General features: G+C 35.2%; 2 protein-coding genes and 1 long non-coding RNA gene across 4 annotated transcripts; 2 read left to right on the plus strand and 1 right to left on the minus strand.

The window, feature by feature from the left end:
* Window positions 1–862: 862 nt before the first annotated feature.
* On the minus strand, window positions 863–3,272 carry LOC147553301 (Transducin/WD40 repeat-like superfamily protein). Its single transcript, XM_086664747.1, has 3 exons — window positions 3,102–3,272; window positions 2,361–2,695; window positions 863–1,913 (listed from the first exon to the last, which is right to left on the minus strand). The coding sequence occupies exons 2-3, from the start codon at window positions 2,686–2,688 to the stop codon at window positions 1,195–1,197; spliced, it is 1,047 nt and encodes a 348-aa protein (XP_086520873.1). The 5' UTR covers window positions 2,689–2,695; window positions 3,102–3,272; the 3' UTR covers window positions 863–1,194.
* Window positions 3,273–7,543: 4,271 nt separating this feature from the next.
* Window positions 7,544–11,322, plus strand: LOC147553302 (uncharacterized). Of its 2 annotated transcripts, none has more exons than XR_015237830.1 (3): window positions 7,544–7,782; window positions 9,420–10,007; window positions 11,026–11,322. It is a non-coding gene; the product is annotated as an uncharacterized LOC147553302 (long non-coding RNA). The 2 variants fall into 2 exon arrangements; XR_015237829.1 differs by having other exon boundaries at window positions 7,564–9,302.
* Window positions 11,323–15,318: 3,996 nt separating this feature from the next.
* LOC147553303 (cysteine-rich receptor-like protein kinase 42) lies at window positions 15,319–20,000 on the plus strand. Its single transcript, XM_086665369.1, has 8 exons — window positions 15,319–15,900; window positions 15,975–17,013; window positions 17,469–17,582; window positions 17,708–17,847; window positions 17,938–18,148; window positions 18,238–18,472; window positions 18,809–18,953; window positions 19,050–20,000. The coding sequence occupies exons 2-8, from the start codon at window positions 16,245–16,247 to the stop codon at window positions 19,446–19,448; spliced, it is 2,013 nt and encodes a 670-aa protein (XP_086521495.1). The 5' UTR covers window positions 15,319–15,900; window positions 15,975–16,244; the 3' UTR covers window positions 19,449–20,000.
* Window positions 20,001–20,138: the final 138 nt, after the last annotated feature.

Raw genomic sequence — 20,138 nt, forward strand, 5'->3', positions numbered from 1 at the left:
TGACTTCAAATTGCACCCAAAATTAACCAAAAAGACCCATCCACTTACTTGTACTCTCAATTTAAAAAAACAAACTATTGCTTTATCTATTCATGGAATCTCAACTTTTTTTTTACTTTTATTAATCTTCTTTCCATTTACAAACACTATTAGTTGATCATGTAATGGAAGAATGTGATTAGAAGATTATAAAGCTAATCTTTTCAATAAAATATGTATTAGTGGAATCCATTTTGAGTAAGTTGGTTTTGTATTAAAAAAAATAATCCCATCATATGGTTCCACTTTGAGGAAGTTTTTTTTACATGAATTTACTTTAAAGTAAGATTGGTCTAACATGAGAAAAAGGTTGGTCAAGAGCAATTTATGTTGTTATTATTTTCATTCTAGGCCTTCCTATAGTCAAGTAACAACAAAACCTCTTCAAAAAAAAAAAATGCCAAAGGACCCGAAATTTTGGGGCTGACCACAGGCCGAAAGGTGATGTCTCCGACCCCAATTGGTCAGGTCTTTTTCTCTCTTCTCATGGCCCGACCAATTGGGGATTTTGGGACTGCCCATAGGCCGAAAGGTGACGTCCCCAATTGGTGAGGCCGTTTCTCTCTTCTCGTGGCCTGACCAATTGGGGCCGGCCATTCCCTTTTGCCCAAGGTCAGATTTCGAGCCGTTTTGCACCTCTCTGAAAATTCATTATAGAATTCTAGTGTCAAAAGCCTGGCCTGACTCGGGCCCAAAATTGATTGACTTAGCAATGAGGCGATTCAATTTTTTTTTTTTCTATAGGTAAGTATACGGAGATAAAATTCGAACAAATATCACCCAAGAATTTCATTCCAAGATGTTGAAGGTATCTGTCACATAATAGTGAAATGGTTTCCGGTGAACTTTATATTGATAATCAAAAAACTGGCGTACTCCCAAGAAGAATCAAACATACAGCTAGTTCTACAATAGAGAAGGAAATGAATTATTTGAACGGAACTTCATAAAAAGGCATAAATATGTCATATTCATCGATCCCAAAATAGATGCTTTGAACCTGTCTGCTTCGGTCTGCACCTACCTAAAAAAACGGGCTATGAAATTAGAGCTCTAAGTCTCGGAACAATTACTTAAAACCCGATCATTAGTATTTGAAATGGGTTCAAAATGGGTGGAGATGCTTCAACTTAAATAGAGTTCGGCTTCATCAAATCATATGAACACATCAGTCTCTGGTACCCACACTCGAAGAAGTCGATCATAAAATGAGCAAGTAGCAACAACTGGCTTATCTATTCCATTCTTCTTACATAGCTTTCCTCTCTGCCAATCTGCTCCATAAGCAAGAGAATTATGCTTATTATAGGACTCAATAACTTCTGGTTTTTCGTCTTTCATCTTTAAAACTGCAAACCCATTGTGCATACATGCTGCCAAAATCAAGTCTGGGATTGATGGATGTTGCTTTATTCTCCAAACACCACCTCCTAAACCTATCGAACTCTCGTTTACTGGTTTTGCGATTGATCTTACATCCCATATCCTTAGATTTTCGTCATAGCATCCAGTGAATAATGTGTTGGGATCGGCATGATTCTTTGTAATACAACAAACACCCATTTTGTGAATTTTCGAATTCTGAAATGCTATAGTTGAAGGACTTTCCCGTAAATCCCAACAACTAAATTTACAGTCATCTGATCCAGTATACAGCAAATGTGGTTGGTGAGTATCGAAGGTAGAAGCCCATACCTCAAATTCATGGGCTACCCAAGATTGTTGTAGTTCCAATTGGGCCTCCGCAAGAGCAACCACGGCGACTGAACCATCTGAAAGCCCGACCGAAATGGATGTGGCCGATGGATTCCAGTCCAAACACAGGCACATGGAAGAACTAAGCATTTCTCCATCAACTTCTTTCAGTGTACTGTCTGCATCACAAAAATTAGCGTGAGAATAGCCCCATATAGACAAAGGGTACTCTCATAACCAAGATTATAATATTTAGGTCTCGTCCACTCATTGTCAACTGGTTTGAATTTGATGCCCACAGACTTAATATGAGTATAAGAGCTAGACCCATCCATGTAGTCCCACTGGCAACACATGCTCTAAATCACCCAAAAAAAGGACACATGTTAGGCTAAAAATAACGTCAAATGTGAAGGCGTGCGAGGATAGTCCCACGCGGGCAAATGGTACTCTCATAACTAGGAATATAATATGTAAGCCATCTCCACTCATCCCAATTGGTTTTGACCATTGAGTTGGATGTGCACAAACTTAATGATTAACAACAATTTCCATCCAATTAAAGGCGAAATTGAAAGCTAAATCAACAAAAGTTTAGTAGTTAAAGGAATTAGAATAACAAGTACCTCTAGATTCTGATTCATTTGAATCACATTCTAGTCTGTGAAGTCTCAAATATCCACTGGCATCAGCTTGAGCTAAATGGGGAGCCATATTAACATCACTTGGATTCCATTTTATATCGAAAACTCCGGGCACATTTACTTGATGAAACAATTCAAGCTTATCTATATCAGCGTCAACTGAGTAAAGGGATATACTTCCCGATCGATTCGGATTATCACCCTCTTGCAATGTATATGTTGAAACAGCTAAAACTTGATGAAATTGTTCATGCGGACAAAACTCAACTGCATCAACATTCCCATCTAGATAGCAATGACCAATATCCATATCCAAACTATAGAAAAAAAACAGAAATACCCCGAGAATGTTAGAGATGAGAGTGAGACAGTACCACCAAAATTTCACCAAAAGTTTCATCAAATTTGGCCCAAGTGCTGAAATCTAACAAACAGAAACTTGTTCATTCATTTCATCAAACATTTTGCAAGCATACTTTGATCATTTGATTACAAACTACCAAAATCAGTACATAAAGAGATCATTACTTAATCGATATTTCAGAGTATATAATTGAGCTGGTGAATGATTTCAGTAATTCTCCCTAAACTATCAAGGAAACCCATAGTAAGATTTTGTAGCCAGTTGAAGAGATTGACACAATTATATTCGATTTTAGTAGGGTTCATTAAACCCTAGTTCGACAACCAAAAGTGTAGAAATATGAGAGAGAGAGAGAGTACCGGAGATGAGAGAGAGACTCCCAGCTGTAGCCGTTAGTTCAGATTGAGGAACCCTAATTGTTCAAGGAGTTGATGAACCAGCCAACCAGGTAATCGAGGAAGAATGGAGAATAAACACATTTGTGTTATAAACGCCCCTCCTTTATGTTCAAGGCGCCCTTTCTTTGGTGTGGGAGACTTCTCATGTGAAGTACTTATTTAACAAATGGACAAATGTGTAACTGCACAACAACTAACAGCCATTCTCGGTTAAATCTAACATAAGGTGGTGGAAAATGTAATTATTAAGAAATGTGGGGATATATGTAAAGACGTTTTAAAAAAGATGGAGATTTCAGTAATTCTCCCTCATGCTAATACTCCTTAAAGATCAAAACTTTATGAATAAGTGATAAGAAACTTTAAAATGTGAGCGCAAAAGAAGAACATCTTTACTAGAATCCATGCAAATAAATTATGGGTTTTGCTTATCTAAGGAAAAAATGGTTCGGTTTTAATCAAATCTGATCTCATTTGATAGAATTTTTTTTGTTTGAACCGTCAAAAAGAGAGAAGGAAATACTACTCTATCTCGTTTTGGTTGAGAGTTGAGGAAGTCTTTTCCATAGATATTGTTTACTTGATCAAATATCGAACTCTGAGATAATATTAGAGATAGAGGGAGAGAGAGAGAGAACTCCTAGGGCTACAAATGGGTCTATTTTCGGTCCAATTTGGTTTGAAATCAGACCGAGTCTGGTTATTAACCAGACCGAGTCTGGTTGTTGCGGCGAAGGGGCTCCTCCCCTTCGTCGAAATTATAGAGATGAGAGAGAGAGAAATTAGAGAGAGAGAGAGAGAGAGATGGGAGAAAGAGAGAGAGAAATTAGTTGGAGAGATTAGAGAAAGATAAAAAAAAAAGTTTGAAGGTCGCCGGAAAATTTCTCCGACCGACGACTTTCATCGGAGAAGATGATGAGGTGGCGAGATACATGATGTGGAGGAGAGAGGCGATGAGATGGAGGAGAGAGGGAGAAATGAGATGTTCTTAATTCTTTTTATATGTATTCTATTTTGGCCCCCTAGTTTTTTCTAACTCTCCTTAGCGAGTTGCAAAGTTTCGTTTTGGGAGAAGAAGTGGCAGACGAGCTAGGGTTGAACCATTATATAATGGAGGGAGATTCAATCACAATTGTAGGCTACCTATCAGACGATCATAACTCGGCCCCGTGGCGACTCTATGATACGCTTTTGGAGCTACGTGCCAGACTTGTCCAACCCCACGCCACGATCACTTACTGCCCAAGAGAAAACAACTGTCTGGCGCACGATTTAGCCACTTCTCATCCGGCTCAGTAATCGGCAAACTCGCTAATTACCCCTTTCTAGTTAATGGCTTTACTTTTTTTTAGTCCTTGTAATAACTCTTTGACTATTTCGGACTACTTTGTAATTCTTATAGTTTAATGAGAGGTCTTTTAAAAAAAAATAAATCCCTACAGAAAAAGAAAATAATAACCCACAATTCATCTTGCTTTTTTATATTTGGACTGCATACCTAATATTATTGAATTTGACATTAAATAATAGTATGGTATGAATCAACCATTTCAATGATTTAGGTCATTTTCATGGAGAGAGAATTATACTGTAGTTTTTTAAAATAAGATTTTATAATAAAAAAACTCTATTCCCAAAAATGGTGGTCAAGTTAAAAGAAGAGATGAGAAAGAAGTATCCCTTTGATAGTTAAAACAATAAATCCATCCCTTTTATGTGAAAACTGACACTTCACTGCTATTCTTTTTCAGTCTTAATTCTAAATCTCTCTTTCCTTTCTCCATTTCTGATTTCGAATTCAGATATAAACTCACTCTCTCTCTCTCTCTCTAAATTTACTACTTAATTAGTATAATTTTCTCTATCTAGCTCTACAAAAGAGTTGTACAAACAAACCCATTACAGTTTTCTTGAATTTGAGAGAACAGAGGAAATAGAGAATGGGGTGGTGGAGCAGTAAGGGATTCTTAGTAGTTATTTATCTAATTTCACTTCTTCTAGAAGTGAATCTGATTTTGATTTCAGGAAGAAGAACAGTAGTTAAAATTTCTACTTCATCAAATGAATCTTTATTAGTTAATGTCAATAGGAATAGTTTGAACCACAGAAGGTTCATCAAGAACAACAACAATGGAGCCAGCCGAAAAAAGAAGATGAATACTAATGGTGATGATTATTATGAAGAAGAAAAGAGAATGACACCATATGGATCAAACCCACTTCACAATCGATGACTTATTCAACATTTTTGGATAAATTTCTTTCTTGTGTTTAGGATTTTTATTAGTTCTATATCGAATCTCTCTGTATATTGTTGTTTCTGTTTGTTGTTCCTTTTTCAATTTAAATTGTAATCCCATTTTAAAAATGGGAATTTTTGATATGTTAAAATATCTTCTTTTATTTTTGTGGTGCAAAATGGCATAGTTGTTCTCCTCACCCCACCCATCCATGTATATGTCATCTTCTTTAAGTATCAATTAGGTTTGAGTTGGATGTCCACAAATTAACACCGTAATGATTGGCATAATTATCCACATCTCTCAGAAAAAATGGCAAGTGTTTTCAAACAGACGCATTACGAGAAGGGGGCGTGTAAAAATATGTATGTATGTCATCTACCCTCATTGCCAATTACTTCGAATTAGATTTAACAAATTTAACTTTTTTTTTTATTATTGTTTTTTTCTTGTGCATCTAATTTTTTATGACTAAATAATTGTATCTAAAAAATCTATTCCTCCCTCCAGTTGCTCTCTTCCGACCCTCCGACTGATGTGACATCGTCGGCTCGCGGTGTTTCACTTGAGCAATATTCTCTCTCCATTTGTTTCAGGCGCAAATGAGACGTGGTGACATCAGTTGGAGGGGTGAAGGAGAGAACAAATGGAGGGAGGAATAACATTTCTCGTCTTTTTATCAATTTATGGACAACTTCCATAAAAATTAAGTAAATTATATAACATAAAATTACCCATTTTAGTATTTTTCTCATTATTCTCAACATTGGTCAAAATAGAATTAACACCAGCCCATAAAGAGTCCTGATGAAGCTGTACATGTAACATAACTATCAGTAACAAAAACCCAAAAACAAAGAAGATCTTACCTATTAAGCCTGCCAATTGATCATAACAATCAAATAGCTAGCTAGCAATCTAGCCCACAAAGGAAAGAGGGAAGTCTATTGCTTTTCAAACTTTATTATTTCCTCAAAAGAAGCAGAGAAAAATGATCAGCTACTGATGACAAAGAGATAGATATATAGAGATTAGAGAGAGAGAGAGAGAGAGAGAGAGAGAGAGAGAGAGAGAGAGAGAGAGAGAGAGAGAGAGAGAGAATATTGAAGAAATGGATTTTCTACTGTAGTATGGATATTTGAAAGAAGATATTGCAGCAGCATGTAAATGGGCTTTTTGAATCACTTTCTAGGTTTCTTTTTTCTTGGCTGTTGTGTAATATATGCATGCAGCCATTCTGTCTTGTGATGTTAAGTAACTTTCAACCTCTTTGATTCTTTTGGTTATTGTTCCATTCCTATTTTTTGGTTATTGATCAATGGAATGGTAGTTGAATACAATATAATAGTTAGATGTGAGAGTATTTTACTTAGTAGGCAAAAATATATAACACATAAATTCAAGAATGTATTTTTAAATTTGGATTGTAGTTAAGTTTTACCCCATATATATAAATTTGTATATTCTATTTTATATCATATCATTTATATGATGGGAGTTTTTTCTTTTAATTTCATCTTCGTCTTTGTATGTTAGTTTTCTAAGGCAATATGGTGTTGCTTGTGGTGGTTAATCTTTTTCTTTTCTTGTATGTTCTATTTTAACTTCAACAAAGAATTGAGGTTGTACAAGTAAAGGGTTACTGATGAAAACAGTAATTCTCATATAACCTTTTAGCCAACTATGAGTCTTAGGACATCAACCCCAAGGAATCATTTAAGATTCGATATAGTGCTTTTATGTTAATTTTAAGGGTTTTGAAAATCGGCTATATCAAAACGCCATTATCATAATATCAAAATTCAAAGCTTAGTTTACATGATGGTGAAGTGAAAGAGATGGTGGTGTAAGGTTAGTGATACTACATCCGGAAAAGGAAAAGAGATGAAGAAGATTTTTTTTTTTTTTTTTTGATGAAGGGTTGCCAACAAGAAAGAGTCAAAGAGAGATAGGAGAAGGACGGGATAAATTTTGAAAAGAAGGGTAAAAATGAAAGAAAAGAACTAACGGAAAATTGAAAAATGAGGTCAATGGCGGAGCTGGTCATATATAAGGGGCATTTTGGTGGGTTTGGTCATCATCGGGAGCCAAAATAGAATTAAGCCAAACTTTAAACCTGAGCCGTCGATCAAAATAAAGCCTCTATTATCATTCTTCCCTTTCGCGCTCTTTTTTCTCAAGTTGTCGTCAATGGAGACCGAGATTCCCTCCATCATAAACCCTAATTTGTTTTTCTGATCTATTTCATTACCTTGAAATTGTTTCTCTCTCCTAGGGTTTCTTCCATGGAGACTGTAATCTTCTCGGATAATCCATACAATGATACAATCATCACCTTCCAGTTTTGATCTCTGGAAAAAGCTAACTTCTTGTGCTTCGACGAAAGTCCTAAGGAGATAACGGTGACGACCTTTTACCCTAACTGAAAGTGTATTTCTTTGCTAAAAAACGTTCATTTTGTATGAATTTGATATCTTTACGGTAATTTATGCCTGACTATATTAGGTTTTAGGGTTCATTTTAGGGTTCATTTTAGTTTTCTTTTCTGCAAGATTTAGTTATCCTGAAAAGGGTTTCTCAAAATTAATTTGGGGGGTTATTTTATGACTACCACCAGATTAGAGTTTAGCCCTAAATTCTTCAAAATGGGGGTACTTCATTCTGTTAGTTGGATATAAAGACTGATATAGTTAGTACCCAATCATGGGTTTTGATGGCTCATCCTCTCAGGCTACCCGTTTGCGGAAAATGTATCGTCGTCTTCTTTTCCTTCACGGTTATTTTGTACTCGTTGTTATTCGGTGGTTAGTGAAGTTGATCCACCTACCTGAATAATTAACGATTGTCGAATAGTGAGCTTGCTCTATTGAGAAGAAAAAGAAAATTTATCAATCAAGATTGTGAGCGTAGTAGTCTCTGATCCCTGGAAGAAATAACCTAAATACATGTCAGATTCTCTCGAGAAAGTTTGAGATCAGACTACTTAAATTTGGGTAATATCAACTTCACTTGGTTGATAACGATAGTTTTTCTCTTGCAACTTGATCTTGTGTAAAGGCTTTGGAATATCAGTTCGGGCACATGTACTTCAAATATTGCAGGCAAACAGAAGGAGTAACAGCAATTCAATTGGATCGAAAAATCTGCTGGAATTCCTTTAGGTATCATGTCCGACTCATTGAGCCTGCATTGAGAGGGTGCTTCATATCCTAGACCACATGGAACAAGATATCAGTACCCTCAACCACAGATATAGGAACTCCACGATTAGGTGGGGAAGTTTTTACTGTTTTTGTTATAAAGTCTCTCAACGCAAGCATTATATGGTTTAAGCTGTGACTCATTTATCACCGCGTCTACATCTATCCCCATGGATTTTTGGTTATGGTCCTAATTCTCCCGGAGGTTAACTGGACCGAAGAAGCAATAATGCTGGCTCTTCTTTCTTGTCTTGACGGCTCAATGCCGGATCCGGAGGGACGGGAAGTTGTCTAAAGCAGCTCCTCCATTGCATAGACTCGACCTTCGACGCTTGAAAGAGAGCCGGTGTAGATAGAGGAACCGATTGTTGCTTCTCCCCACTTATGATATAACTCACAACTGACTAGTCGAAGAAGATGTCACCTGTTGCAGTTAACTTTATAGGCCCTCAAGGTGCTCAATTGAGAAAACTTAAAGAAGACACTGGTTCTTTTTGAACTCATGCAGTGTCATATTTACAACTAATGAAATATTATAAGCAATTGTAACGATTGGTATATCCCGTGCACAGGTCAATAGCTAGTTGCAATTTTTGGGTTTGAAATTTTTTAACATTTAGGTTTGTTAAGATATCAGCCGCTTCATTGTTTCAGATTCTGCTAATATTTTACTTATATGTAGGACACATACTTTATTCTGCCCATGGTTGATTTTATTCTTGGTAGGAAGACTCAAGTTGGATGGATTTATAAATGTGTCCTATCTCAAGTCGAATTTGTTTCTTGCTTCAATTCATTATGTAGTGACAATTTTTCATTATTCCTTCATCTTTCTTCAGGACTCTGAGTTCGATATAATAACCATCGGTTAACAGCTCACCTAAATGTATATTAGAATGTCCGGGTCATATAAAGCTGTCGCTAAAGGCAACAGTACCTCGAAAGAGAATGAAGAATGTTGTCTGGAAGGATGTTCCGCAGCTAGGAAACAAACACCTATTGCTAGGGCTGTGCTGTTAGAGGGGTACCCACGTGCGAACAGAAACAGACTTTACTCCGTAGGAGTTGCTAACCAGCAACAACCATAGAGTGATGAAAATGAAAGTTAGAAATGGGAAGACTCTAAAAACTTCAAACAGTCAGAAGTTTCCGGAATTGGATCTTAAGTCCAGTAAGCCTCCCACCTCTTCAAAACAGAGGACTCGATTCACAATCATTTAATACTGGTCTGTCCTACCATAAAAAAGGCTTTGGAAAGTCAGAGAGAGAACGAAGATGTTAATGATAAGATGAAAACTGTTGCCCAAGCTTGCAGTAGCGCGAAGCCTTTGAGGCTTGGAGAGAAGCTTGCAGTTAAGGTTTATCAGAACTTGCTAATGGGCTAATACTCGATTTGGCTAGTTGACTCTGAGATGAATCAATTTGAGGTATGCGTTCAATTGGAATTCACCCATTATCTCTCTTTTATCTTATATCTGAATTTTTGTCTATGCTTGTCCCATGCAATGTTCTCTTATCAGAAGAAGCTGAATACTTCCAGAAGTGTTGATAGGAATTTTTTTTTCTAAAATGTAATAAATCGACATGGTTCCGATCATGAAGTCCAAAACTCTTGAAAAGGTGTCAATTAACGCAAGTTTTGAAAATTAGGAAGCAATATGTCTTCGACTATTATAACTTTTCTTTTGAGAAATTTTAACACAATCACGAGACTTTTCATTTGATATTAGAAGATCTATTGACGAGAATCCAAGGGAAATCCCTCAAATGGAAGGTGTATATATAGATATATGAATATCAATCAAGTCGGGCTCTTTCTAACATGAGCTTGTGGTAAGTTGGGATCTGATTTGTGTCTATAATGTGTTCTTTCGTTACCTCAAGTGCGGGTCTATTTCTGTACTAGAGTTTTAATAGTTTCTCTATAATGTGAAACATGGTGGAATAGAACTAGTCCCCTACTAAAGAATAGCCCAAGATAGGATAAGGGCGATCTCTTAACTAATAATATCATGTCTAGGTCTTTTCTACTCATTGCCAACTGATTGTGAGTTGGATGACCATAAACTTAACATTGTATCGGAGCTAGGCCTACACTTGGTAGCTTTTAAAGGCATATGTACTCCACATCACCCGAAAAGAAAAAAAACACGTGTTAGGCTCAAAGAGCGTCACACGTGAGTGGGCGTGTGAGAATAGTCCCACTTGAGAAAAATGTGATCTCATAACCAAAAATATAATGTATAGGCCTTCTCGGTTCATTGCCAATTGATGATAACCACAAACTTAACAAGTACGATCACTTGTTAGTAGATGGTAACTTATATAGTATGTACGCATTCGATGTGACTCAAGTACATAGTATACATTGAAAAAGTTGAGTCATGTTTTTATTTGTACAAGTTGTATGTGCATGTTTACTATCAATCTTTTGTCATGCAGCAGGGTTGAAGGAGAAATCATGAAGCAGAGAGAGAGAGAGATGGCTAAGATGGCAAAGTTATGGGGATTGAAGGAGAAATCTTTTTTCGATTTCTAATTTGATTTTGGATTCAGACGAGTCAGGTTTAAACAGGTTTGGTCTAGACGAGTTAGATTCAGACAATAGTGAGCCGTCATGTGATGCTATTTTTAAGAAAGGAAATGACAAATTAGAAATGCATTAGATTTAGTACCAAATTGTGTTAGCCTCCCATTGTACACCATCACTTACACGTATACAAAAGAAAGAATTTCAAACAAGTCGGCTGGCTGAAAAGAAAATGACAAAGTAATTGATCCAAAAGATTGTTTGGATCTTGTCTACAACATTTCAAAGTAAACTCTCTTTCTTTCTCTCTCTAGTTATGAGTGGAGTTGATTATGAGTTGCTTTCTCCACTTTTGGAATTCAATGAAAAAAAATAAACACAAATGGCCACCTTAATGATGTTAACATCTCTTCAATTTTCTTTCTTTTTAATTTCAACCAACTTGCTAGCACATGACAAATGGTTGGATGGTTAAACTTCTTTATTCAACCCTTAAACTCCTATGTTATTCCTTCCTTAAATAAGACCTTCACAAAACTTGTAAGACTCTAATCTAACCCTAACAATCTGTCCATGGTGGGAACAATTCGAATGAGGGGTTGAGAAATATGGCTATTAAATTGAATATTTTTCAAGAAGTTTGGTCGAAGACTTCATTTTGTGTCAGACTTTGGTTTATCGAGGGTAAGATTAGGATTGGATAAAATAGTCCAAACTATTCTTTGGAGTTTAAACTTTAACATCGACCAACAACACTTTTCAATTTGTAAGTTAATACATTTCTCTTTCGACAAAAAAAAGTTAATATATTTCGTCAATGGCACTAACGACAAACACGAAATTCACCTATCACATTAATTAATATAAATAAGCATCATTACCTCATGGAAAGCGTTGTATTTGAAGTTCGGCAATTGTTTACCTTTTTTTTGTGTGCAAGATGATAAGTCATTTTCGAAAATAAGTTACAGAATTTATCTTCTACTTGCTCCTCTATATTTTTTATTCTTTTTTGATACTTTTATTTGTGGTACTAAACTACTAACATAACGGAACCCTCGTATGATTTCAATTAACACGTTAATATATCAAAAGAAAAGAAAAAAAAGTTTGTTATAGAGGGAGAAATGAGTACTAGTAGGGTTCTTTGTAGCTTTGAAATGAAGTAAGGTTAATGAATATATGAAGTGTTATAATGTTATCATTTTCTTTGATGCCCTTCCTTTCTAATTTTTTCTAAGAGATTATGTGTCATAGAGTCTATTCCACCACATACAAAAACAAGTGGCTCTTAGGGAAACAATTCTTTAAGCAATAAATATTAGTATATGTTATCTTTGATTTAGTTATGTCACCTTTTTCTAAGATAATAAGATAGTATAAATATTCAAGTTAACACTAGTATTATTATTACAAAGAAAAATATTATTAGGATTTTTTTCACCAAAATAAATTCTTTATCGTAGTAAAAAAAATCTCATTTATTTGAAGAAAATGGTAACTTCTCATTTAATTATTAACTTGAAAATGACCGACCAGAAGAAATCAAATAATTCAGAACTTTATTAATTGTCCTTTCATTCGATATTTTTCCTAAACAAAGTTAGAGGATATGAGAACCGATTAAAAAAAAGGGCTACTGTTCATGATCCAATTAACCTTAATCCTTCGTCATCACCATTATCATATCGGAATATATTTAATATTAGGGTTAATTCCATTTTAGCCTCCTAAAGATGACCAACTTACCAAAATGGCCCCCTAAAGATGTCCAGTTTCTAATTTGGCCCCTTTTTTGGTTTTTTCCATTCATTCTATAGTTAGACGTTAGTGACGCATCATTTTTTTACCCAATTTACCCTTCTGATTAAAGTCTTCCAATCAAACTAATCTCTTTTTTTTTTTTTTAAATTTTTAAAATATTTTCTTAACTTTTCTTCTCTCCATTCACATCAACTCCATTAATTTGCAAAAAAAGAACATCTCCCCGTCCCCATCAACAACCCTCCATTAAAATTCTAAAAACTTAAAAACAGTAACTGTACAAAAAAATCCAGATAGAGAGGGAGAGAAAAACACTCCATTATAATCTCATATTTCTTCATGCCTTCATTAGTGAGCACCTCCATTAAAATCTAGAAAGAGAAAAATACTAATTTTGTAGCCCAAGTAATATAAGAAGAAAAGCTAGAAACCTATTATTTATCGGCTCAAGCTTTGTAGTCATTAAAATCTAGAGAGAAACCTATTGATCGTCATTTATCGGCTCAAGCTTTATAGTCACTAAAATCTAGAGAGAAAAACCTATTGATCGTCACTTATCAACTCAAGCTTTATAGTCATTAAAATCTAGAGAGAAAAACCTATTGATCATCATTTATCGGCTCAAGCTTTATAAACAGTCCCATTGATCGTCATTTATCGGCTCAAGCTTGATCATCATTTGGTATCACAACAATCTTTCTCTTTGTCACTCGTGATGCACCACACATCACACTATGACAATCCTCACACATCCTAATATTCTTCACTATTCTAATGACACTTCCTTCACTACTAGTCAGCAAACAAAACACTAAAACCAACTTCTCGCTATGAGTTTTAAGAATTCGTTCTTTCTCATCATCGCTAATATCATAGACAACTAAACTCAAACTCGGTTTATATTCGTCACGCTTTAATGTATCCAAAAGCTTCTAGAATTCCTTCTTTATTTCGATGGATTTATAATTGAGCATGAATTATTAATTTAGAGCACGTTCATCAATTAGACAAAGATAGTAAAGAAGAACATGAGTAGTATAAAGAAGAAGAACATGAGTAGTATAAAAAAGAAGAAAACGTTCATCGATGGATTTGACAATCATAATCACTTTTGAGATTTTCTGCCAGACATTCAAGATATGGGTAGATGCAGACAAGGGTAAATGTGGCAAGAAAATGCCAGCTCACTAACGTCTAACGGACCAAAGGGCGGAAAAAACAAAAAAAGGGATAAATTAGAAGTTGGTCATCTTTAGAGGGCCATTTTGGTCAGTTGGTCATCTTTAGGGGGCCAAAATGGATGTAGATGGAAGCTTAGGTTACCTATGGAATGAGATAATTTAAAATGGAAAAAAGAACTTGAATAGAAAATGAGAATGTTGATCTGTCTCCTCATTTCACCCACCCACTACTTCAAAAAAAGAAAAAAAAAAGAGAGAGAAAAAGATGGAAAGATAGACACCAACAAAGAATATAACCATACTATAATGATAACAGGCTGACTATTGTTTGATTGTTTTCAACTTTAAACACCCATTAATCAATAGTCTAACCATGTGATCATGCATGATGAGATTCAAGAATGGTATTTCAAATCTATATTCCATCTAATTTTAAAAATATTGAGGACAAAGATGTTTTTTAAACTAATTGCACATAGAGGACAATTAGCCGAAAAATAATATATAATATACTTACGTACACGAAAATTATGGATGATATTTATTATAATAATTGATTTTAAATTAGAAATCTTCAAATCTAATAGACGCAAGAACTATATGTAAGACTTCACTTTCAAATGAAAGTAAGTCATGTAGCTATGCCTTAGCTTATTTCAAACAAAAAAATCCAGAATATAGACATTGAATTTTTTTTTGGTTTGATAATTATATAGGAGCAATTTTCTCGAGCCACTTTTTTTGTTGTAAACAAAGAAAATATCAACTCAAACTCAAGAAAAATGATTTTTTGTTGGAGAATTTTTGTTATTTGACGATAGTTTTTTTTTCTTCTAATTTCTTTCTCTAGAATGCAAGAAAGAGAAAAGAAAAAAAAATTACTTATAATCCTCAATGTATTATGTATATGTGCTTTTGGAGATAGAGACATTAATAAATGTGTCACTCTTTTCCACTGTCCACATGGGATGAGTATGTAAGATAACTTAACATTCTACTATCCTTAACAAAAAAAAAAAAAATTAACATTCTTCTTGTATACTTTCAACAACAAAAAAAAACATCTATATTTGTATATTATAATGATGTTAGAACAAAATGACATTTATCACTCTGTCAACAAAAAAATGACATTTATCACCACAAAATGATTTTTTAGAAGATTTTATCTTAAAGTTCTTATTTGAACTCAGATTTATTCTTTTATTGTTTTTATGTTTTGCAAACGAACTAGATGTATTTTGTACTTCTTTCACCAAAAATACTTCAATCTTCGGAAAGAGTAAGCCCGAGCTCGTGAAACTAATCAAAAAGTCGAATTTCACGTTGTATTTTCTCTCTTAATGAGCAAACTTGAGGCGATTGTGCGGTGGTTGTTCTATTACATTGGATCATGAAATATATGGATGGAGCTATAGATTTTCATTAGATCTAATAAATGTTTTATTGGTGTGGTTTTTGTGGGTTGGTGTACCCACATGTTTTTTTTCCTAATAAAGTTTACTTTTATCTAAAATCAACTAAATTCCTAAATTAGGGTTCTAAATTAATTTCCAGATCAAAAAATATTAATTTCTTGTATGGTCTCTTTAATTTATCCATATTCATCTCCTCCTCTCAGTTCTAAAATCTCTCTCTCAATTGTCTCTCTGTCAAAAACGAACTACCCGCCATGCAAAAGATAGAGAGAGAAAGAGAAAGAGAGAGGTCTATTTCCAATAAACCATTTCTCCCTTTCAAATTCAGAAACAAGAAGACATAGAAATTAAGAGAGAAAGCAAACCCCAATTCTGATATCCATCAATTCATAGATTTCCCTACCTCTAGAAGAAGAAAGGAGAGAGGGTGGGAATTGGGAAGGAAAGAAGAACCCTTATTCAGATATTCATCCATTAATTAATCTCCCTTTCTCTCTCTAGAAGAAGAAGAAGAAGAAGAAAAGGAGAGGTCATCTTTCTCTCTCTCTCCATCTCTAGAAGAAAAGGAAGGAGAGAGGGTGAAGAATAGAAGAAACCCATTTCCATCCATTCATCTTCCTCTCTCTCTCTCTCTGTGGAAGAAGATGAAGGAGAGAAGAGGGTGAAGGAAAGAAGAACCCCAAATCAATTTTTCAATCAATTCATCTGTTGCCCAATCAATCAAATTGGTTCCTACCCAGGTGAATAAATCCAAAACTAATACCAAATTCAATGTCAATCTCTTCAATTTCCCACCTTTTCACCTCCATCATCATCTTCTTCCCTCTCTTCTTCTCTTTCTCTGTTTCAGACCCAAGAATCACAGAAGTTGCTCATAATTGTAGTGAAACTCGTTACCCACCCACAAGTCCATTCATCCCAACTTTCATCTCATCAATGGACACAATTGCAAAACTAGTAGATTCATCAAATTGGGGAATCTATTCATCTGGTAAAAACCCATCTGTTTTTGCTTTAGCTCAATGTATGAATGATCTTAATCACACAGATTGTTTACTCTGTTTTTCACAAAGTAGAACTCTTCTCCCTCGTTGCATTCCATCTACATCTGGTCGAATCTACCTAGATGGTTGCTTCCTTCGATACGATAACTACAATTTTTACGATGAATCGGTCGACCCACTTCATGATAGAACATTCTGTGATTTACCCATTTCAACTATTGCTCAAGAAGATTATTTAAGATTAGAATTTGCTAAGAAAGTTGATGATGTGATTAGTACTGTATTAGCAACAGCTGATCATAATGGTGGATTTGGGGTTGCTAGTACTAAAGGCGGAGTAACAAGTGTTTATGCATTAGCTCAGTGTTGGAATTCAGTGAGTGGGTTTGGGTGTAAACAATGTTTGAATCAAGCTAGTAAACAGATTAAAAAATGTAGTCCTGGTAAACAAGGAAGAAGTTTGAATGCTGGATGTTTCTTAAGATATTCAACTGACAAATTTTTTAGTGATGAAGCTGAATCTTTGAATCATCAAGGTAATTTTCTTTTGATTGTTAATTGCAATTCTGGGTCTAGATTATATTGGGTGATTGGTTGTTCTATCTGGAGAAAAACTAGGCAGACTTGTGATTCGCAGTTTAGTGGGTCAGAATCATCGAAAGCATGGATCACGACAATCCACATAAGATTTCTGTCTAGAGTCGGCCCTGTGTTTTCTCTGTCGCCTAGCATTTTTCTTCTCTATCTAGGGTTTTGTATTTTCATGGACTCTATCTAGCAATTCTTGGTACTTGTTCTCTACTTATTCTTTTTTAACATTTTAGGTTTTGATTTAACTTTGGGGATTTGAATAGTGGGTATGATTACTAATTCTAATTATGGGTTTACTTTAAACTTTTGGGTGTATATTTGAAATTTGATTACTTTTGATATGGTTAGGGTTTTTTGCTTTGATTGAATTATGAATTTGGGTTGTTTCATGTTTTTTCAGGCTCTACTCAAATTGGGATTGCCATAGCTATTGCTTTAGCATCTCTAGCTCTCTCTTTGCTTTGTTTATTTGGTGCTTGTATAGGCTATAAAAGATTAGCAAATATCAGAGCAGGTAAGACCGAATCACAACAAGCCACATAAGATTTCTGCCCATAGTCTGCCTAGTTTTTTTTCTTCCCTAGCATTTTTCCACGGAATGCTCTCTCTCTCTCTCACATCTTGTCTTTGATGTTGCAGAAAGAAATAATCTTGGAAGACTAACATCTGCTGTAAGCAAGTCTAATTTGAACTTCAAATATGAAACATTAGAGAAAGCTACAGACTTTTTTGATCCATCAAGGAAACTAGGCCAAGGAGGAGCTGGTTCAGTATTTAAGGCAAGTCCTTGATACCATCATTCTTCTTCTATATAGATATATATGTTATTTCTTCTTGATCTAAGAACTAGAGAATGATAATTGTAACAGGGAACTTTAACCGACGGGAGAGTAGTTGCAGTAAAGAGATTGTTTTTCAATACTAGACAATGGGTTGATGAATTCTTTAATGAGGTTAACTTGATAAGTGGGATTCATCATAAGAACCTTGTTCAACTGTTGGGCTGTAGTATCGAAGGTCCTGAAAGCCTTCTAGTATATGAATATGTAGCAAACAAGAGCCTCGATCAAATCATTTTCGGTAAGTCATTAATGAATCAAATGAAAATTTCTTCAAACCCGTTTTCGAATTCCTCACATTTATGATTACTTCTTTCCTTTTGTTCTTAGATAAGAACTCGGCCCAAATTCTTAGCTGGAAGCAGCGGTTTGACATTATTGCTGGAACAGCCGAGGGGCTAGCTTATCTTCATGGAGGTACTCAAACAAGAATCATCCACAGGGACATAAAATGCAGCAACATTCTCGTCGATGAGAACTTGACTGCAAAAATAGCAGACTTCGGACTTGCTCGATGCTTTGCCGCTGATAAAACACATCTTAGTACAGGAATTGCAGGAACACTGTGAGTAAAATCTTTTCCTTGAAACTTAATCTCTCATTGTCATTCTATTTGTTTATGTTTTGTCACAACCCAAGTTCTAGTAGGCATCGGATTTTCTGCTCAATGGCGAATTGTGTCTGTTTACATTTTGTCACAACTGAGACCGAAGCCTAATCTGTATTCTCAGCGAGCCCACCTAAAAAACTTTAATGGTATCAAGCTTGAGATCCGAACCTACAGCTCAGTCTTCGGACATTCCCTAAGCGACGAGGAATACTACACGTATAGAGATTTGTTGATAGGAAAGCATCAAAAATGTTGCAAAGAAACTATATTTATAGTTATTTTTTGATGCAGAGGTTACATGGCTCCCGAATATCTTGTTCGAGGTCAACTAACAGAAAAAGCGGATGTTTATAGCTTCGGGGTATTAGTTCTTGAGATAGTATGTGGTAAGAAGAACAATGTTTTTATGCAGGAATCAGGTTCCATTTTACAAACAGTAAGATCTCTTCCTCCCTTTTCTGCACTAACTTATGAATCCAGAAATCCTATTTGAACAATCTTAATTTTCGATCTTGTTCATTCAAAATGTTAGGTGTGGAAACATTACAAAGCGAATACATTGACTAATTCAGTCGACCCGTCTCTTAGAACAAATTTTCCCGAAAAAGAAGCATCAGATGTGCTCCAAATTGGACTTTTATGTACTCAAGCTTCTGTTTCTTTAAGACCATCAATGGCTGAAGTTGTTCAAATGTTACAAGATAGAGACTGTACTGTTCCGTCGCCAAAGCAACCTCCATTTCTGAATTCTAGTGTGATGGATCCCGATGCTTCCACCATGACTTTCGGTATGTCTGGGACAGCACCAGACGTGCCAGCGGACACTACAAGATCTTCTATTAGTACTAATTCGACTTCTTTCAAGTCTTCTGCCTCTTCTAGTGCACATCGAAGTGATTCTATATCAGCTGGGGTATCTATTACCCGATAGAACAAGGGAAACTCTATAGTGCCCAAACCAGATTCCTGACACGTGCTGGGTTTTCAACCTCCTTGAAATGTATGAAAGATGAGAAAAATGAACCATGGTCTTATTGCTAGCGACATAGTGTTTGGTCCTAGGTCGGGCATCTGGTTCACGCTCAATAGCATTGTCAACAGAAGAAACTCTCGATACTGTCTGAAACATCATCGACGGTGAAGATAAAGATATTGGTATCAGATTTTCGTTTCCTTTTTGGGGTTTGAGAGATGGGTCAAGAACTCTTCGGCGAGGTAATTATGTTTAATTATTCTTCTTCTTAAAGGTTGTATTTTTATAGTAAATTTGTAGATTTGAGTATAGAAATTATTGAAGACGAGAAGCTATCCAACAAAAGGGTTCTTAGAGAGACGGAATTTTATTTTTCAGAGCTATTTATACATCCTAATTCTTGGTATTGTGCTTGTTTCTTTTTTTTTTGTATCTTGCCTTGTATATTTCAGACAAGGTTACTATATTGTAATTATATGTGTATTGGAGTGGAGTAACTCTTTTCCTTTTTATGTTGTTATACTTCTATGAATCTCACAATTCAGTAATTTGACTCGTATAATACTTCCGATGATTCGATCCACTGAACCACGAATCACAATAAGCCACATAAAATTTTTGTCCAGATTCTGCCTAGTATATCTTGTT

This window comes from Eschscholzia californica, unplaced genomic scaffold (assembly GCF_041429995.1).
Source record: "Eschscholzia californica isolate CP2 unplaced genomic scaffold, dmEscCali1.0.p SCAF_3, whole genome shotgun sequence".
NCBI lineage: Eukaryota > Viridiplantae > Streptophyta > Magnoliopsida > Ranunculales > Papaveraceae > Eschscholzia > Eschscholzia californica.

Coding starts and splice junctions, on each gene's coding strand:
- LOC147553301 (XM_086664747.1), bottom strand. CDS start 2,688: ATGGATATTGGTCATTGCTATCTAGATGGGAATGTTGATGCAGTTGAG. Junction 1,914..2,360: donor AAATGAATCAGAATCTAGAG/GTACTTGTTATT, acceptor TTTGTGATGCAG/ACAGTACACTGAAAGAAGTT.
- LOC147553303 (XM_086665369.1), top strand. CDS start 16,245: ATGTCAATCTCTTCAATTTCCCACCTTTTCACCTCCATCATCATCTTC. Junction 17,014..17,468: donor TGAATCTTTGAATCATCAAG/GTAATTTTCTTT, acceptor ATGTTTTTTCAG/GCTCTACTCAAATTGGGATT. Junction 18,149..18,237: donor CCTCGATCAAATCATTTTCG/GTAAGTCATTAA, acceptor TTTTGTTCTTAG/ATAAGAACTCGGCCCAAATT.